Genomic DNA, 20,933 nt, shown 5'->3' on the forward strand with positions numbered 1-20,933 from the left:
GCATTTTCTGTGTCTGTACTTTTTAAAGCCGTGGAGCCCTTTAGTAGTTTGAAAACTTATTATTTACGTTATCCGTTTTCACTTACAAAATTGCTTTCTTGTGCAGATAAAGCATGAAATAACTAAATCAATTTTGGATAACTAGATAGCTTGCTTACCTTGCTAGAAAAAGTGATTACTTAATTGAAGATCCATGACTGTCCTGTGGAATACATAAAATATTCAGTCACTTTTGAAAATGCTATTATAGAGAATCCAGGCATTGTGGAAATCAAAGACCATAGTGAATTTTCAGAACTACGAATCTGGACATTATCAGTATTGCTTGATTTAGGACATTTTGAGTTGCTGGACAGGAAACATGTTGATGATTAATCATGGGTGATTCTGTTGACATCCTCCTTTACTTTGCATCAAGTAGTTTAAGGGAAATCTATTCAGCACACTTAGTCATTGTAAGAGGAGTGACTTTGAATATCTACTGAAGGCTGGGACAGCTGCAGTAGGGAAGGGGAAGATACACCCTTATGGATATCAGGAGTCAAAGTCAAATTCAGCATGCTCGAGTAACATAAACATTACTTGGGTGTAGTTTCCTGGTGGCTAGCTTCACTTTACATGGAAAAACATTTTTCTTTTTTTTTTTTTTTTTTTGAGACGGAGTCTTGCTCTTTCGCCCGGGCTGGAGTGCAGTGGCCGGATCTCAGCTCACTGCAAGCTCCGCCTCCCGGGTTTTACGCCATTCTCCTGCCTCAGCCTCCGGAGTAGCTGGGACTACAGGCGCCCACCACCTCGCCCGGCTAGTTTTTTGTATTTTTAATAGAGACGGGGTTTCACCGTGTTAGCCAGGATGGTCTCGATCTCCTGACCTCGTGATCCACCCGTCTCGGCCTCCCAAAGTGCTGGGATTACTGTGCAAACACTAAAAGCGTTGGTAATTCATCATAACCCATTGCTCTTCCTAAAAAAAAAAAAAAAAAAAAAAAAAAATGAAAGCTTTATAAATAGTGATTTGAGAAGTAGGTTTATAAAGTTGGATCAGGAGGCACTTAGAAATACTTAATGATTAGTAGGATATTTAAGTCTTGTTCATATATTTAAAAAAGGTTAGTGACTATACCCTTTCACATAATCTGTGTTGCAAACAGGTTTGCCCTGATTAAAACTGGTTAGTTGTGTCATGGATAGCCTAAGGCTGGCAGTGGGAACCTCATGAAGGATTTGTTTTGTTAATAATGCCTTATGTTAGAATTTAGCAAGTATTTTCACATATGTGATTTCATTGCTTTTTACATTTCTTTCAAATTTTTCAAATTTTTAATTTTTATAGTGACAGGGTCTTGCTCTGTCACCCAGGTTAGAATGCAGTGGCACGATCTTGGATTACTGCAGCCTTCAACTCCTGGGCTCAAGCAATCCTCCTGCCTCAACCTCCAGAGTAACTTGCTGGGACTACAGGCATGTACTCCATACCCGGCCAATTAAAAAAATTTTTTTTGTAAAGATGAGGTCTCACTATGTTGCCCACGGTGGTCTCAAACTCCTGGCCTCAAGCCATCCTCCCACCTTGGTCTCCCAAAGTGTTGAGATTAAAGACAAAGAAAATGAGTTTCAGAAAAGTTAAGGCTACACAATAGGGAATGTACACATTTTAGCCCCATTATCTGATTTCTGCAGAACCACACCGCATCACTGAAAAGCTAGAGGGAGGAAGTAAAAGTGTGAATTTCCTCAATATTTGAAGTTTTTGAGCAGGAAAATATTAGATTATGTGACTGTCTCCTACTAAACAGGGACTGTTGCTTCTGTCTCTCTAGAGTCTGGTACACAGCAGGCCTTTAATACATTTTTGAATAGTCGAGGGCCACCTCCTATCTCCAAATTATTTTAGAAAATGTATCTGATAGCAGTCTTCAGAGGTTGTGGAAACTGCTTTTTGACCTTGCAGTTCCCCTTTGTTCCCCTTACTGTCAGGGTAACAAAGGAGGTGTTTTGAAAATTCCTTGATACAGTGAATACTGCTAATGACCACAATTACTATTGGTAATGACCATAACAGTTATGTAACTTTTCACATTGTCTGAAGTAATTTAGAGACATGCATCACCAGATCCCAGAGAGGTCCATGGCTGATGCTTCCTGACTTTTCCAGAGGGGAAAGCAGAGGTCTGGCCTCCCTGCTCCTAATTCAGTGCATCTCCTGTGCTGATGTAAGTTCTTTTTCATTCACAGACTGAATCCCATTGCTTCCTTAGCAAGTGCTAACATTAAAAAAAAATTGATTCACTTTCCAGTCCATGGTTAAATATAGTATAATGACTGACCAGCTATACCTTGACTTTTACAGCAGGAATTAACATACAAGCATGTTTGGCTTTACTTGAGAAATTGTTCCTAGAAAACCTTTGATTTAAACGCATTTTGAATGTGCACAAGGCCTGTGGTGGCAAGCTGTTTGGTAAAGGGAAGAATGCTGACATTTACATGAGTATGAGATCACCTTAGACAGGATTATGTTACATCTGCAGGCCCTTTCAATAGCTTTGATCTGTATTTGGTAGGATGTTGGTTGGAGACTAAATAGAAAGTATGAACTTGGTAAAACATAGGGAAAGAGCTTCTATTATAGCAAATGAAAAGTATTTTCAAATGACTTACATGTGTGTTTTTGAAAGTTAACCAGGAACTTTTTAATTATGAAAAATTCTGTCTTTTCCATATGTTGAAAGTCTCTCTTGAAAAATATCAACAAGTTGCTGATTCCCCAGTCAGGAGACAGTGAGTGGATGAGTGGTTCTTTGTTGAGGGCCACAGTTTGTATGCAGGGTTTCAAACGTGTAGGACGGCCAAAAACAGAAACATCATAAATAGCTAACAGGAAAAAAAATTGCTTTCCAGCTGTTTCCAGAATTTCATATTTCAATTTGGTTGGTGGTGCAGTCTCAAAGCAGCCATTTTCACTTACATTCTTCTCAGCCTCATAAGAGACATATGGTTTACATTGTTAGAGAAAAGCTAATTTTTCTTTGTTCACATGTGTTGCCTCAGACAGCCCATACATGTTTTATATTTGCTAGCTAAATGGCTTCTGATGTAGGCTGTGGCTAAGACAAATAGAATTTCATAGTAACTGTCAGTCAGTATTCTGTCCTGCTTGTTTATTTAACAGCTTTTCATTTTATAACATTGTTTCTCGTGCTTTTCATTTGCTTCTTCCACCCTAAAACCCTCATTGCCTTAGTAAAATTCTGCTGAGCTCCAGGTATGAACTGGGGGCCTGGGGCTTAGAAGACAGACTTGTTTCAAAGACAGAGCCGTCATGGAAAGAAAAAGGTAGAATATTTGCTAGTGATGGGAAAAGGCAAACTGCCTTCTGCCAAGATTTCTTAAAGTTTTGAATAGTTTTGTTTCAATAGCAGCTCTTTCAAGAATCTATTCCCTCATTTCCTGGTGTGGAAGACCTGGGGATTCGGTTTCTATGTAGATGACACTAGTAGTCCAGGGCATCAGAAATTGTACATTTAGACCCAGCTATAGGTCACACAGTCTGGAGTTGGTCACCGAGGCTGAACGAGCCAAGAACCCAGCATAGTTGGAGGAATCAAGGAAACATGTCCTGGCTCATCTACTCAACTTCTGTCTCCTTTCTCTAAACCCCTGTACCCTCTAGATCAGGGTTTCTCAACAGTGGCTTTACTGACATTTTAGACCAAATAATTCTTTATTGTTAGGATTATACTGTGCATGATAGGATGTTTAGCAGCATCCCTGGCTAGCACTCCTGCCCCAGTCGTGACAATCAAAAATATCTCCAGACTTTTCCAAATGTCTCCTGGGTTCGGGGGGTGCATCTATTATCCCCAGTTGAGAACCATTGCTCTAACTGGGTGACTTAACTTGAGCAGGTTAACTGCCTCTCCTAATCAGGGGCTGTGGATTAGCAAGAAAACATCGGAGCTGTCAATCATAGGCAGGAGTAGAGCCATGGGAATTGACGGGGAGGGTGATACAGAAGGAAGGATGTCTCGCTTTTAAAAACTCCATCCTTTAAGCTCCCAATTACATTTCTGGTTTTGGCATAAAATTTGGAACATTTTCACTTGCTGTTCTGACCAAGCGACTACCTAATAAAAGCTAAGATGTACTCTTCTAGTTGTTTATAAACTTATTTAATATGCTAACCCTATGATGCAGGTGGGCATTATTATCATCCCCATCTTACAGATGGAGAAACAGAAGCACAGAGGGGTTAAGTGAGCTGTCCAGCTGCTAGCAGAAGGCAAAGCTAGGATTCACATCCATGGCATGTTACTCCAGAGTCTGGGCCCCTAAGCACAATGCTAGGTCTGCTCTTATAGGAGCTTGCTACTCCTATTCCCAGAGATGAACTAGATAGGACTCAAGTCTTCTGTATGCTGCATAGCTATAGCTATTTATTCTATTGATCAAACACTTCTTTTTTTTTTTTTTTGAGACAGTCTCATTCTGTTGCCCAGGCTGGAGTGCAGTGGCACAATCTTGGCTCACTGAAACCTCTGCCTCCTGGATTCAAGTGATTCTCTTACCTCAGCCTCCCATGTAGCTGGGATTACTGGGGCCCACCACCAAGTCCAGCTAATTTTTGTAGTTTTAGTAGAGACGGGGTTTCGCCATGCTGGCCAGGCTGATCTTGAACTCCTGACCTCAGGTGATCCACCTGCCTCGTCCTCCCAAAGTGCTGGGATTACAGACATGAGCCACTGCACCTGGTCTGGTCAAATATTCTCATAGAGCTTACTAAGGATATGTTGGTTATCAATTCATTGCCTGTTGCTTCCAAATCCACTCTTTATTGTGCTGCTTGTGATACTAGAGCTGGACCCTGTAAACACTTCTCTCACCAGCTGGCATGATGTTAAGCTTTGTCATTGGTGGGACACTGCAGAAGGGCCCTCTTCTTCCAGGTTCAGGGTGCAGCCCGGGTCTGGCTGCTGCAGTGCTTCGTCCCAGTGTGGGATATCCAGTGGCTTTCACCCTCAGCGAGCACTGCCTTGTGCAGCGTCCTTTTGAGTGGGCCTCCCTGCTGGCTCCACAGACAATTCAACAACACCCCTGTGTGTGGTTTCCAGGTGAGTTTTGCTGGTGTTCCAGCTGGAGTCCCAGCAGGTTTAATGGCACCCCTGCAGGTGGATTCCTGGTGAATCTGAGTGGCTTCCAGCTTGCCAGCTCCAGCCTGCAACACCTCAGCAAGCTGCTCCATCCTCCAGTGGCTATAACTGCGCCCTGTCCAACAAGGCCCAGTGTCAGCCTTGAGGGTGGGGGAAAGCTCTTTCAAGTGTATTCGTTTCTTGGGTACTTTGTCTCGTCTCTAGTAGTGACTAGTCCCTGTATCAGCGATTCCTGTTGTCTTCAGAGTTTTTACCCTTTAGTAGCTAATCTCCTGCTACTAGTTATTTCTGTCCATCTATCTTCCCCATATACATCGATAAAGCTTCCCTAGCACATTACTCTGTGGTTATTGTCTCCTGCCTGGGATCTGTATAAAGTGCTAGGCATTATTCCTAATGCTTTGCAAATATTAACTATTCAATCTTCATAACAACTCTGTGAGGTAGTTCCAGTTACTTGCCCCATTCACCTATGGATAAACCAAGGTAAGGAGATGTTTAGAAACGTGCCCAGGTTTAAACAGCCAGGAGGTGGTGGAGCCAGTGCTGGAATCCAGACAGGTGGCTTTGAGGGTCGGTTACTTCAGCTGCTCTGCTCTCTTCTCCTGTTTTCTCTAGGATTGTTTTACTGGGTTACTCTGCACAAGTCATTTAGACTCCAGAATTTTCTGGAGGTATTGGAGTTGGTTACCTATTCATATCTTCTCTCTCTTCTAATCAGTGTTCATTGAGTGCCTACTATATGTCAGGTGTTGGCAGAGGAGTAATGATGTTATTGGCTGACTTGTTACACAATGATGGTAACTTACAGAAAGTGCGTTCTTTCAAAGGACTAGGAACAATTAAATTGAATTCAAATCTAAGTATCTGAAGTTAAAAGCAGGATAGCTGGGCATGATGGTTCAAGCCTGTAATCCCAGAACTTTGGGAGGCCAAGGTGGGCAGATTGCCTGAGCTCAGGAGTTCAAGACCAGCCTGGGCAGCATGGCGAAACCCCATCTCTACTAAAAATACAAGAATTAATCAGGTGTGGTGGCACGTGTCTCTAGTCCCAGCTACTTGGGAGGCTGAGGCTGGAGAATCGCTTGAGCCCAGGAGGTGGAGGCTGCAGTGAGCCGTGATTGTACCACTGCACTCTAGCCTGGGCTACAGAATAAAACCCTATCAAAAAAAAAAAAAAAAAAAAAAGAAGAAGAAATGGATATCTTTTTTTTTTTTTTTTACGCTGCTATTTTTTTGTAGAAGTTCTTGGCCATTGTCTCACAGTCATGCTTCTGATTTTTTTGCCAGAAGTCTACATAATTTCTCAGACAAATTTGCTTTAGAATATACTCATTATTTTGTAAAAATTTGTTTGTGGCAATTCTTCCTATGAAACTGGAATTTAGTGGCAGCCCCAGAAGCTCCTCTGAGCTGTGGGAAAAGAGAGTTCTCAGACAAAGGGGCTTCTGATAATTAATCATTAATGTGTAAGAACCTTGAGTGATGAGAGCAGCATTGTGTATTTCTCAGATAGAAAGACGAGATTCAGACCAGAGAGCCTTTGCCTGCGGGGCTGCTATAATGAGATTAAACACTGGGCTCCGCCGGTGGAGCAGCCTCCCAGGACTGGGGACCTGGTTCTTTGAAACTAAGAATAAACAGAAAACGTTGTTAGAATGTATTAAAGAAGCAAAAAGATTTTTTAAATCCTCATAATGGATTGTAAAGAATAGTATTTAAATTATGCTTCAAATTCTTAGCTAAGTAACAAGAGAATCACTGGTACTTCGCAACTCTTCATAATTTTCTCACAAAATCAGAGCCATTGAGATGGCTCAGTACTTTCAAGGAAATGCTGGAACAATGTATTAGGTGAATTGCTTTTTTTCCTTTTTTTTTTTTTTTTTTTTTTTTGTCTTTCGCTATTTTATAGTTTGCTTAAGAAACTTAAGAACAAGTGACTGGGGTCGGGGCGCAGTGGCTCACGTCTGTAATCCCAGCACTTTGGGAGGCCGAGGCGGGTGGAGCACGAGGTCAGAAGATCGAGACCATCCTGGCTAACACGGTGAAACCCCGTCTCTACTAAAAATACAAAAAATTAGCCGGGCGAGGTGGCGGGCGCCTGTAGTCCCAGCTACTTGGGAGGCTGAGGCAGGACAATGGCGTGAATCAGGGAGGTGGAGCTTGTAGTTAGCTGAGATCGCGCCACTGCACTCCAGCCTGGGGGACAGAGCCAGACTCCGTCTCAAAAAACAAGTACGGCAAAAAAGGGTGCCGTTACATAGGTCATTGGATGCTATCACTGTAATGTCTGTTGAGAAATAAACATTTTACCATCTGTAGACACATGAGGGCGCTTTAAGCAGGCAGCATGGGATGCAGCCTGCAAAGGGAGGGAGGGAGGGAGAAAGCTTTGTCAAAGGTAGCCTGAAATTCAGGCATCTCCCTACCTGGTTGCGGACCTGTGCCTGCGAGGGGGTGGGGAGCACCGAAGTGGTCTAGGAAAAGAACTGCGCAGGCCCTTGATCCCCACTTCCTATGGTGAAATCAAGTTTGAGGTTCAAATCAAGGCTTTCAGAGAGTCAGAATTTCCAAATGTTACTTTGGCAAAAAACTGCTTTTAATCTGGTAACGTTTCCCATTAACCTCATTTGATGTCCTTCCCTAAGAATGTTTAATTAGAATCTCTTTTTCTGAAGCCAGCAGAATTGGACTGCTTGTGAACTGAGCTTTAAATTGGACATGTTGTGTTTCTAGTCCTCCATTGAGGGTGAATTTTGCAGCAATTTGCGTTTAACTTTTTGTGTCTTGCTGCATTAAGCACTTCTAGACAGAGCTGGAGTATGCAGAGACTCTCAAAAGAAATGTAAATTTGGAATGTAATTGGGAACCCAACAGGGAAGTGTGGATTTCACAGATGAAGTCTTGGTGGAAGATCTATGTGCTACAATGTGAGTTTGAAGTTATTCGATCTTCATGAGTATTAAACTATTTTAACCTCTACTAAGCAAATGTTTAAGAGAGAAGAATCTATTCTTTTGACTACTGGGCATTAAGTAGAGAGATTAGAATTTAAAACACTTTAAATGAATGGCAGAATAGGACTCAGTTCTCTAGGATCACACCAATAGTTCCACCAGACAGATGAAGATATGTAATATAGTGTTTAAGTGGCCTGACACTGGCACTAAAATATTGAAATTACTGTTTCAAAAATGCAAATTAATAAATGCTCACATGCCCAGGGTCTATAAGAAAGGCAAAAACCAGCCAGGCGAAGTGGCTTATACCTGTAATTCTAACACTTTGGGAGGCCAAGGCAGGAAGATCACTGGAGCTCAGGAGTTCAAGACCAGCCTGGGCACCATAGTGAGACCTCATTTCTACTAAAAATTAAAAAAAATTACCTGGGATATTGTGGTGCACACCTGTAGTCCCAGCTACTTGGGAGGCTGAGGACGGCTTGAGCCCAGGAGTTCAAGGCTGTAGTAAGCCATGATCACGCACTCCAGCCTACGTGATAGAGCAAGACCCTGTCTCAAAAATAAAAAGGCAAAAATATTGGAAAAAATGTAATCAGGTCTGAGCACTTGTTAGCATTCTTTTGTTTCTTTTCAGTGACATGGGAGTATTTGCTCTGTGCTCAGGAATGTGTTTGGGCTTTCTTAACCCTGAGGGAGTGATTCAAGGTCAAGAGTAGTTGGGTTCGACTCTGACAAAGGCAGGTACACTCTTGACCTGGCAAATTCATTTTTTTCCCGTTTGAAGAATTACTTGACTCATCTTTAAAGTGGTCACACTTACACTGATATTTTTCAGTGCGAGCAAAATCTTGCTACATAAAAAACTGTGTAAAATCCTTCTGTCTTGTAATATATAAATTCAGGGCCTCAGATGGGGTAAACAGGGCCTACAGTGCTGAACATTTATCTTTCTTATTTGAACGAACAACTCTTCCTTCCTTCCTGGAATGTGACTTAACATTTAGAATTCCTATTAAATCTCTGGGTACACCCAGAGACCTCAGAAAGCTCTCTACAGAGAGAGCAAACATCCTCCTGTACTTGGCAAAAGAAGAAACAGATGCTTGCGTGGCTTGCAGGCTCAGCTGCTCAGGGCTGCTCTGTGGAAGAGAACCAGTGAACCTGGGTTGCCAGAAAAAATGTTAATATTGAGCTGAGAATAAGCATTTGCACTTGTGAGTAGCCAACAAATCTGTAGGACATATGTGAGTGCAATGGAAGCAGCACCCAAACTGGACTGCCCTGCAGTCAAAGTTAGGGGAACTGGGGCTATTTGGGGTTTGGGCCACCAGGTATCCATTTTCCCTTTCTGAGAAGTATCCCTTCTCCATCTAGCTCAGGAACTCTGGGAAGATGGCCACACCGTGGCTCCAGGGGTGGGCTCTGATTAGTCTATGCAAATTAGTTCATTCCATTCACTTCTCTCCACTCTTTCATGATTGGTTTAAGGGACAGGCCTACCAGCAATGGTATGCAAGACCTTTGCTGGAATTTCTGAGAAAGACACTTGCTCCATGTAGAAGCTACTAGGATAACTTCTCTCCTCTGGACAGTGTGGAGAATAGACTTGAGTCTTAAGAGTATGGTGGCCCTTTGCCACCATTCTGAATGCAATGTCAACCCAAGGAGGAAACGAGAGCTAAGATAATCAGGAGATGGGAGCTGGCCGGGTGCGGTGGCTCATGCCTATAATCTCAGCAGTTTGGGAGGCCAAAGGGGGTGGACCACCTGAGGTCAGGGGTTGGAGACCAGCTTGGACAACATGGTGAAACCCTGTCTCTACTAATAATATAAAAATTAGCTGGGCGTGGTGACGCACGCCTGTAATCCCAGCTACTCAGAAGGCCGTGGCAGGAGAATGGCTTGAACACAGGAGGTGGAAGTTGCAGTGAGCTGAGATCTTGCCATTGCACTCCACCTGGGTGACAGAGCAAGACTCTGTCTCAAAAAAAAAAAAGAAAGAAAGAAAGAAAAAGGAAAAAGAAAAAAAAAAAGAGATGAGAGCTGAAACCCTGATCAAATTGGACCAACTGGACTTTTCACTCACTGAACCAATAAATTCTTATTGTTTAAGCTAGGCTCAGCTGAGGTTTGTGGTACTTGCAACCAACGTTTCCAACTGCCCAACTGCCCACATGGTGAGTCTAAGACAATCAGGGTGCATATCCATCTATTTGTGTGTAATCTAATTGAAAGGGCATATATATATATATATTTTTTTTTTCCTGAAAAAGTACTTGTCTCAAGAGAAACAGTATTTATTACACAGAGCTTTGCGCCACAACCTCTAGTCTCTAAAGTTTTTTTTTGAAAGCACTAAACAGTACATTCAATAACTAGGTGGGTATCAATAAAAGAAACTAGCCAGGTGTCAAATGCAGCATATTTTAATTTGTTTCAAATAAAGCAATATATGTATATATATATTTTTCAGAAAAACACCAGATGTTAAATTCTACAAAAGCGCATGTGTCCTCAGCAGATCATGTTTGTCTGATTATTAAGAATTCTTTTTTGTAACATTAACTCTCTAAAGACAATCAATGGACTGACATCACTGCTACAACATAGGTTGCTAACTGAGCCTCTGGTCTTCAGTCACATCTTGATTTTCCTAACAATGAGTAAATACTGCCTGGCTAAAATGCTGCAAAGTCTTGATGAGAGAAAGCATCAACAGATCAAGCAAAGCCATGAAAGTTATGAAGCAAGCTAGAGCTGATTATTAGAATTAGTAAAAATGATTAAGAGAGGATGACACAACCATACAGGATTTGTATATTCTGATTGACTCTCTTTTGGCAGCGAATTGGGTCAGCACCTCGGGCAGGGAACCAAAACTGAGTGAAAACTGCTCTTTTCCCTCCTAGCTCAGGCCACCAACGTCACAGCCGGGACTGAGAGAACTGCTGCATCTGTGGAAACTTCTATTCTTGTGGGGCAGAGATTGCACTGTGAAACCCTGCCGACACTACCCCGGAAGGGCCTGGCCTCCGCGGTGTCTGCAGCGTGCTGCCTTCGCCGGGGCTTTTCAGAATGGGCCGGGGCCTCGGGGGTCTTCACCCCCAAGGAGGCCTCTTGATTTTTGGCACCGCCTTTGTTTTTGGGCCGGAAGCCGTTGTGCGGCTGTCTTCTGTGTTCGTGGCGGTTGTTGCCCTTTCCCAGTGGATCGGCTTCATTCCCACTGCCCTGCGACTTGGCAGGCCCATTTAGCCTGTTGTTATGATACTGTGGATTAAATCTCCGTCTTTGGTTAGAAGATCCGTTCTACCAAAAAAGAAAAGAGATAAGTATGAGATGCCAGCAAGCCACAGATGACACCAGTAGACATCAGGGAAACCAAATCTCTAGCCACAGGTAAGTGTTTTTTTTTTTTTTTTTAAATACACCAGAAGAATCAGAAAACATGAAGATGAGGTCAAGCAGATAAAATTATTAATCTTAAAAGAACAGTGGACTGTTTTGTAAATGGAACTGCAAGAAAATGATGTTGAAAGAGAGGTTACAGAAGCCTAAGACAGACAATTCAAAAACTGGGTCAAATAAAATTCATAAAGATGCTTAAACTATAGCAGAATAAAATAGAAGCCAGGGGAAGAGTAATGATGATCCTGTACTATGGAGATTTCTGAGACATTCTGTAGAGACTGAGAGGGACAGGAGGCACAGAAATTGTAGACAGAAAAAGGGCGGGGTCCCTCGCCAAGCCCCACTCTCAAGCCCAAAGTGAGAACTTTATATTCCTGTTTTCCTGCTCAAATGTTGCCTTTTCCAAAACCACCCCTGGCCCACCCCACCCCACCCCACATCCTGTACCCATAAAAATCCCAGGCTCCACTGGCACAGAGCAGAGAAGAGGAGAAGAGGAGAAGCAGCTGCACGTCGGAGACTGCAGTCTGAGTCGGAGAGAAGCGGCTTGACTTTAGCAGGACTGCTTGATGGCAGGACTTTGGAGAAGAGTCCAGCCGAAGACGGCTGGACTTCAGGGCAACAATATGTTCTCACTCCGTCCCCATTTTCCAGCTCTCCCTCCTGCTGAAAGCCACTTTCATTGGCAATAAAATCCCCCGTGTTTACAATTTGTTCATATGACCTGATTTTTCATGGATGCTGGACAAGAGCTCAGGATACAGAAAAGTGTCACACTGACCCTCTGCCTTCATGAAAAAGTAGAAGGTTTATTGAGCTGTTAAACACTTAAGCCATCCTTGAACTGAAAAGCTAAAAGAGCATTGTAACACATGCCCTCTGGGGCTCCAGGGGTCACGGGTACCACCCTAGGCACTGCTGTGGGACTGCATGGAGTTTTGATCCTGCCAGCGCGCAAAAGTGCTTGCTCTAGCTCCTGCACCTGCTCACCTGCATGCTCTCCCTCCCTCAAGGGGTTGAGAGCTTCAGGCTGAGTAAGTGAGGCATCCCTGTTGCGAGGCCTGCGAAGGGGTCAAGGAAAATTTCCTGTTGAAAACCATGCATAGGAATTCTAATTACGTAAGTGAAGAAAAAATAAAATTCTGTAACTTTTCTTCTCTAAAGTAGCTTTTCTAATTTATTTCAAAACAAATATCTTCATAGTTCAGAAATATTATCTTGGACAAATACAGGGGTGAAGTGCATCTGGCAGGTTTTGGTGGCATGCAGAAATAAGGTGTATTTTCACAGAGGTCATTCGTTGTTTTTCTAAACTTTCTGCAGTTATAAGCAAATAAATTTTGAAGCCTCTATTAAAAAATCATTCCTTCAACAAATCAGTGGCCAGGAACGTAAATGGATGAGTAGTAAGGATGCAATGGATTAAGCTCTTGTGCAAGGGAAAGATTTCTGAACTCCTCGAGGTCAGTAATAGCCAACGCTCACTGAGTGCTTACCAGGCACTGAATGGGGTTCCTTACCACGCACTACCTCATTTAACATCAGAATCACCCTCTAAGATAGTTGCTATTATGTGCTTCATTTTATAGATGAGGATAAGGAGTTTCAGGGACTTGCCCAAGGTCTATCTATAGTTGGGAAATGGTGGAGCTGTTCCCACTTTATATACTGTCTCCTGACAAGACTCTTAAGTTGTAACATAAATATAAACCTTTTTTGAAAATCAAACCTCTTACAAAAACATGAAATTTGATGAGTTACAAATATATAAGGTTCTTGATTTGTGCAGTGACTGGATGGTATAGGTTTACGGCAGACCAACCCCCAATAATTCAGAGCCTAGAGCAAGAGTGCAAATGTAGGTCCATACATCTGTTAAAGGAAAATAAATCCTGGGGCCCCCAAATCACTAAGCTAAAGGGAAACGTCAAGCTGGGAACTGCTTAGGGCCAACCTGGCTCCCATTCTATTCAAAGTCACCCCTCTGCTCACTGAGATAAATGCATATCTGATTGTCTCATTTGGAGAGGCTAACCAGAAACTCAAAAGAATGCAACCATCTGTCTTTCATCTACCTAAGACCTGGAAGCCCCCTCCTCACTTCCAGTTGTCCGCCTTTGCCTCCAGTAGTCCCACCTTTCTGGACTGAACCGATGTTCACCTTACACAAATGGATTGATATCTCCTGCCTCCCTAAAATGTACAAAACCAAGCCATGCCCCACCACCTTGGGCACATGTCATCAGGACCTCCTGAGGCTGTGTCATGGGTGCATGTCCTCAACCTTGGCAAAATAAACTTTCTAAGTGACCTGAGACCTGTCTCAGATTTTCGGGGTTCACACACCATACGTATGAATACTCTTTTCCTACCTCTGGCTCCATCCCACATTGTAAGGGGGCCTTGCACACACGAATGTAGACATTCTAGACTGCACACCTAAGCATCGCCTCCACTCCCACCTTTCGGGCGGATGGGTGTGAAAACTGGCTGTGTCGTTTGTCTTCAAGATGATGTATACAGGAAAGTGGTCCAGGCAGATCCTGTGAGCAGGCTTGGGCCCATTTGGGAAGAGAAACCCAGGATCTCGAGTACTGACTGGCAGCATGCTTCAGAACAAAGAGTGTAATTTCCAGTGGCCCTGTTTCCTTGCTGTCTCTGACTCCTTATTCTGTAGAGAGGGCCATGGCTGCAGGAGGGTCAAGAAGGTTACTTGAAAACACAGCGCCCAGTCCACAGGCCCTTCTTGCCTGGGTCTACAGTGTTCTCACTTAGATATCTGAGTATATTTCAACTTACATGAGCCACTACCTAAAATGCTAAACCAGAGAACTGAAAAAGTATTTACATAGATAGTACTTAATCTAGCCTCCTTTGTTTTTAAAGAAATTATGAAAAAGGGAAACAGACTAAATTTTAGACTTAATTATTAGCATTGTCTTTAATAATGAACAGAGAGGCCTGGCACGGTGGCTCATGCCTGTAATCTTAGCATTTTGGGAGGCTGAAGCAGCCAGATTGCTTGAGCCCAGGAGTTTGAGAGCAACATGGCAAAACCCCACCTCTACAAAAATTATACAAAAAAAATTAGTCAGGCATGGTGGTACACACCTGTAGTCCCAGCTACCCTGCAGGCTGAGCCTAGTGGACTGTTTGAGCCCAGGAGGTTGAGGCTGCAGTGGGCCGAGACTGTTCCAAAAAAAAAAAAAGAACAAAAGCTGAAGATATATTTAGACTACAAGTAAAAACAGATGTGATTATTATCTTTAACTAATGAGATTATAACATGCTCCTTGTCAAAGTGCTATCTTACAGCTCATGAGGACTTCAGGGCCTGAGAAACACCTGTCAATGTCATTAATAAGAATTCTCAAAGGCCAAGACAACAAAACTCGATAAGATACCTGTTAGAAAACCAGCATTTTAAAAGACTTACAAAAAAAAAAAAAAAAGACTTCTTCTTGGAGATAAAATGTATCTTTATAGCATAGCATGTCCAACTTCTATATCATCAGATCCATTTCTTTTTTTTTTTTTTCGAGATGGAGTCTCACTCTGTTGCCCAGGCTGGAGTGCAGTGGTGCGATCTTGGCTCACCGCAACCTCCACCTCCCAGGTTTAAGTGATTCTCCTGCCTCAGCCTCCTTAGTAACTGGGATTACAGGCGTGTGCCACCATGCCTTGCTAAATTTTGTGTTTTTAGTAGAGACAGGGTTTCACCATGTTGGCCAGGCTGGTCTCAAACTCCTGACCTCAAGTGATCTGCCCATCTCGGCCTCCCAAAGTGCTGGGATTACAGGAGTGAGCCATTGCACCCGGCAGATCCCAATTTTTTGTTAATTCTCTAAGGATAAGGGGGAAATCACCTCCAAAAGATATACTGGAGAAGCAGAAGGAGAGAAGGAAGATTGTTCTTTGGACACTTGTGTTTTTAGACGTCATAGTAGATAAGGATAAAGAATGCCATTTTGAAATGTATTTTCCTTACTGAAATCCCAAGAAAAGACTGTACTAACTTTAGCCTCTTATTGATCAGCTAAACAAAAGTGGGGATTAAAAGATCTTAAAAAACAAATGCCAGGTTTCCTCTCATTAATGGTATCAGTGGCCAGGTTCTGAATCTTGTTCCTGAGTCTCTGTGGGTCCCTTCCACATGTGGGCTGGTTTTGGGGCCCCAGGGATGGTGGCAGTCCTAGTCATGAGAAGAGCCGTGTCACCTGGGTGGACTCTGCTCATGTGGTCAAGAGTGTAAGCAGGCCACTTCCTCCACATGGGAAAGCACCTGGGAGGCACAGCCGAGAGCAACCAGGGGAGTTCCCAAGAGGCCAGCTGGGCAGTGCTGCTGGGTGGTGAGTGGGTGAGGGCAGGTGGCGGGAGCCTGAGTGTGACCCCAGGAGGTCCAGAATCTAGTAGCTGCTGTTTCATTCCTCTGGAAACAGGTTCCCCGCCCTGGCACCCTGCACCAGTGTCTGCTTACCTGCTTGTTGGCCGGCATGGCCTGGTGAGAGGGGTCGGTGGTGCTGGGGAGACTGCTCACCATTTTGGGGTTTGATGCTTTGCCTTCAGAGGGCTTATTGTGAGTGGATGATTTTCGGGAAAAGTTACTCTGTTTCCCGGAGGTTGCTGCGTGTGCATTCAGCAGAGGCAGCAGGGAGCTGCAGGGAGTTCTTGAGGAATAGTTGTTCTTTGGATGTGTAACTGCAATAAGAAAGTGCTCAGTGTTAAGAGCTGCACCTCCAACACTGCTGCCTCAGTAACCCATTACGAAGCGCTAGAAGATGAAGAAACTGGCCAGGAGCTCCACAGAAACATTAAGAAAGTTTTCTTTTGAAAGATGTTATTTGAAAGGGCACCTTGGTGCTTAAGAGAACAACCAAATTTCTCTTGTGGGAATCACTGAACTGTGACTACAGCATAATCATCCAAGTTGGGAGACATTTGTAGGAAATAAGACACATCTGAGCAACTTAAATATTATTCTTTAGGTCAAGAACCACCAAGGGAAAAGAGATAATGAAACCTCAAGGTTCCTTCTCTGGCCCTGTCTGCAAATGCACTCTGCCTCGTAGATCCCCCATTACCGAACCCATTCTCACCTCCCTGATCAGTTCCCTGGAACAACTGGTACTGCAGACACAGAAAGATTGGGAGCTATGTGGACACTTTGGCCTGTCAGATCCATGATGTTCTGAGAGCTTGGGAATGGGGTGATGTTTGATGTCAGGAATTCTGTTACTCTGGGTCAGGCATATCCCCCAAACACAGGGCCGGGCCCGCCAGCCCCTAAGGCATCTTGTATATTTCATTAGTGCTCCATTATCCCACCTTTAATCAGCCCTGTTTTCTGCAGCCTCACTGCAGATATGTACTGCTTCCAAGGTTCCAGGCAAGGCAGGCTGATTAGGCAGACACCCATCAGAGCTCAGGGCTCAGGGCTCAGGGCTCAGGGCTCAGGCAGGTCTGCTCAGCGTTTATTATGACCATTTCTGCTGGTTTTGAAAGTGGTGGTTTCTGCTGGGATGATTTCTACATGATTACACTGAATCGGAACTGGAGGGAATCAATTCAAGGATAAAGCCACCACTTCCCTCTCACAGTTCACCAGAATCTGACTGCCAGCTAGACCTTTCTTTGATTCTTAAAACTGTCACCAATTTTTGAAAGCAATTTTGTTTGCTCCCTTTGTTGGATCAGATTTAATCCCAGAGTTCTGCTAGAGGATTAGGCGGGATCAGTAGCGGTCATAATACGAGAGAAATGGAAAGGTCAGGGATGCATCTCCAGTCCCTTCAGTGTATTGGGAAGGTGTGACAGCAAGCTGGGGCTGTCCAAACGTGACCAGGGGATTTCTGTGGCTCCTGTGCTCCCCAGATTCAGTTTCAGGGGGTCATGATTGTCTGCAGATCAGGGACTGCTATTTCCGGTTCAGTACCTGTGGGTTCTCAGTGTGCTTGCAACAAAGCTGAGAAGGAAGGGCCTTTGGATGATTATGGCGTCTTTCAGAATGGACACCTGGAATTTGGTAAGGGACCATTTCTCCCACTAGATGGCACTTGAAATGCTCAGGAGGAAAGGAGGTGAAGGGGCACCTCTCCATCACCTCTGAGATCGGTGACAGGGCGTCACTCAGCATCACTGTCTTGCTCATTGAGGGCTGAAGTGGAAAGGAGGGTGGGGCAAAAGCTGGGGATGGAGAATGGCAAATAGGTAGATTCTTTCATAAGGAAGAGTACGGGGGGGGAATAATTTTTAAAAATGCAGTCAGAAAATCAAATAATTGGCAAGGATGTGTGGACAAGGATGCTCGCAGCAGTGTTAATTAATTAATTAATTAATTAATTATTTAAGATGGAGTCTTGCTCTGTTGCCCAGGTTGGAGTGCAGTGGTATGATCTCCACTCGCTGCAATCTCTGCCCCCTGGGTCCTGGCTCAAGCAATTCTCCTGCCTCAGCCTCCCTAGTAGCTGGGTTTACAGGTGCCTGCCACCATGCCCAGCTAATTTTTGTATTTTTAGTAGAGACAGGGGTTTTACCACATTGGCCAGGCTGGCCTCGAACTCCTGGCCTCAGGTGATCAGCAGTGTTATTTTAATGGTGAAAAACTGGAAGCAATCTAAATGCAGCAACCAGAAGACTGGTGACATCAATTATACTTAGATAAATGACTGGTTAAATATATTGATATGAAAAAATGTCTACCATAGATTGTGAAGTGATAAAAGCAAATTGTATTACTATATATGTATGCAGTGTAGTATAGTATAGTTAATTATATCATAATAGGCAGTGCAGCCAAATCTTAATTTTTCAGCTGACTGCGAGGCTGTGGGTTTCTGCATCATTCACTAGTCCTCTCCTCCTTGCGGCCATCCTTAAAGCCGCTTCAGTGCTCATTCCCACCTCCCCTTGTGGGTGGGCTGGTGTGGGGGAAAAATATAGCAGCCAATTTTGTTGCACATTAGCTGCTCTAATTAAGGCTTAATAGGGAACAAGACTAAAGCTAGTGGCTGAGTGAAGTCTTTCATTATCTGTAGCCTCACTCAGCACAGAGAACCAAGGGCTGAGGCTCAGGGCACTGCTGAGGGGCCCGTGCAACAGCTGGGCCCTGCACAACAATAACTGATTGTTCCCTGACATGTTAGGAAGACTCACGCTCTGCCTAACGAGTTTCTGTGGAACTAGGGCTGTCTGAAATCAGAGAAGCAGTTTAACTGGAAGTGCTTCATAAAAGTTTGCAAAAGGTATAAACTAGTTGACCTGTTCTGTTCCACTTAATAAATCCTGGGGAGTTACTGATGGGCAGTGGCATTTGAAGACTCTACGTTCAAATCTCGACATTTCTGGTGACTTGTGTCATGAGCTTAGATCATTAAATCTCTTTAGACCTCATGTTAGTACCCTGGGGGGACTGCACACCTGACATTTCCAATAGCAACTCCAGATAGCACCAAGGTTACTCACACAGAATTATTTAGCAAGTATGCAAAACTCACTTTCTCCGCAGAGCATGATTTGGGCCTTCAGCTGTTCGATGTCACAGGAGAACCGGGCAGCTTTCCCGAGCTCTTCATCATATTTACGCTCGCTGACAAAGTGCTGGAGGAAAGAGATGGAAAGCAGGAGCCCCATGATTACAGAAATGACCGAGGCACCCTGTGGATGCATTCACTCTGCTCTTCCGGTGTCCACGGCAGTGCTGACCTGGTGGGGATCTTTCCAGCCCTGTTGCTGGGAGGCTCCATGCTCAGTCTTAGTCCTGACCTGGCTAGGGAATGATCATCTTCCTGCCTGGGGAATATGTGAGGCGGCTGTGTTTCTCGTTTGGGCCTACATGGAATGTGTGTCTGACTCATCTATTTAAGCTTTTAGCACCCCTCGCCCTCCTAGTAATTTTCTGAATTGCGTTCTGGCAGGGTCTTCTGAGTTTGGCCAAGTGCCTGCTAAGGTATTAACCATCAAGAGAAAACATGTCCTCCTTCCTAGACCCCCATCCCTATTTTAATAGGGAACTGGGAAGTCCACAAAGCCTTTAGAGTCTGGAAGATATTATTTTAAATGGCAGAATTTCAAGTGGTGTGAAAAGAAGTGAGAAAGATTATTTTTCAATTCATTTAAAATTAAGATCTATGTGTAGAAGACAACGGTGAGAAATACAGAAATAACTGACTCAGTCTCTTCCTGAGTTTACCAGGGAGTTTAGCAATGGCAAAGAAAACAGATACCATTAACTACAGTACAAGGTGGAATGTGGTTGGTGCTTTAGGAATATAAAAGAGGAAGAAATTACTTCCTACTGAGGTCTATGGGGAAAGAGTTATGTAAGAGGGAACACTGAAAAAATCATTGAACACTTACCAGGCACTGGCCAAATTCTTACCAGATAATCTCGTTTCATCTGATCACAGTATTATGAAGTCAGTACTATTATTACCTCTGTTGTACAGATGGGGGAATTGAGGTTCTAAGAATCTAAGAGAACACATAACTTATCCCAGGTCACAGAAATGGAAAATTTTGCAGCTGGACTGCTTCACTCCAAAGCCTGTGCTACTAACCATTTTATGATGGGTGGCATTTTGATAGGCAGAAATGAAACTCGGAAGACGAGTTGATTTCAATAGACCAGGAAGCTGGCAATTTTATATTTCTTACTTGATGTTCTAACAAGCTGGTATTTTTGTAGAGAGAGATGGAAGTCAGAATATATACTGAAGTCCACTTGTGAATTTCTTTCTGAGGGTAAGGAAATAACTGCTTTGGGAGTTTAAGTCTGGTCTTAGTGGACTACAAGGTTGGAGGGAGACAGTGTAGGCAGAGAGACTAGTGAGGAGGCCACTGCAATTGGCTGGGTGAGAGGCCACACAGGCCAGAACAGAGAAGGTGGAAAGGCCACTGACACCCTCAGCACCCTCGGGTGAGGTCCTCTTTCCCATGGGGCCTGCTTTCATGCCCAACCAGGAGGGAGAGAGTTGAAAAGTCACCTGCCACTGTCTATCATCACCAAGCAGTTTTATGCCCCAGTTTGCAATTTTACTTTCAAAGCTAGCAGCAGCTGTGTCTTGCAACCACTCTAGTTTCCTGGAAGTGGGTATGAAGCTGGAAGGCATGCGTGTGTGTGTGTGTGTTGTGTGTGTGTGTGTGTATGTATGTGTGTGTGTGTGTAGTATACTGGGTGAAAAAGAGGATAAGGGGAATTTTAAAATTTCTTCCTATTTTGTTGTAAACACTTACACTTGCCCTCCTGGTAACCATTTCCCCTTCTGGTAACTGTACCCTGATGCAGTTTCAAAGATCCATAGTCTGTGGGTCTGGCGATCAAGATGTCACACCCTCTCGTGGCCAAATGATGGACGTGACCCAAGTAGAGGCCAATCAGAGCTTCTCTCTTAGGGATCCGAGCCAAGTGGGGTGG

The 20,933-nt window shown here is 43.8% G+C and overlaps 1 protein-coding gene across 8 annotated transcripts in view; it reads right to left on the minus strand.

Moving 5' to 3' along the window:
• Window positions 1-10,523: 10,523 nt before the first annotated feature.
• SPATS2L (spermatogenesis associated serine rich 2 like) overlaps window positions 10,524-20,933 on the minus strand; it is a 177,946-nt gene continuing 167,536 nt past the window's right edge. For 4 of the 8 annotated variants that reach the window (XM_033232043.1, XM_033232047.1, XM_033232041.1 and 1 more), the window contains 3 exons: window positions 19,015-19,117; window positions 15,999-16,219; window positions 10,524-11,419 (listed from right to left, as the gene is read on the minus strand). In XM_033232043.1, coding sequence (XP_033087934.1) covers window positions 11,024-11,419; window positions 15,999-16,219; window positions 19,015-19,117 — 720 coding nt within the window. In that variant the 3' untranslated portion in view covers window positions 10,524-11,023. The remainder of the gene's footprint in view (window positions 11,420-15,998; window positions 16,220-19,014; window positions 19,118-20,933) is intronic. The other 4 variants (XM_033232042.1, XM_033232048.1, XM_033232045.1 and 1 more) reach the window with 1 other exon arrangement.

The sequence above is a fragment of the Trachypithecus francoisi genome, unplaced genomic scaffold, assembly GCF_009764315.1.
Source record: "Trachypithecus francoisi isolate TF-2019V2 unplaced genomic scaffold, Tfra_2.0 Lachesis_group13, whole genome shotgun sequence".
NCBI lineage: Eukaryota > Metazoa > Chordata > Mammalia > Primates > Cercopithecidae > Trachypithecus > Trachypithecus francoisi.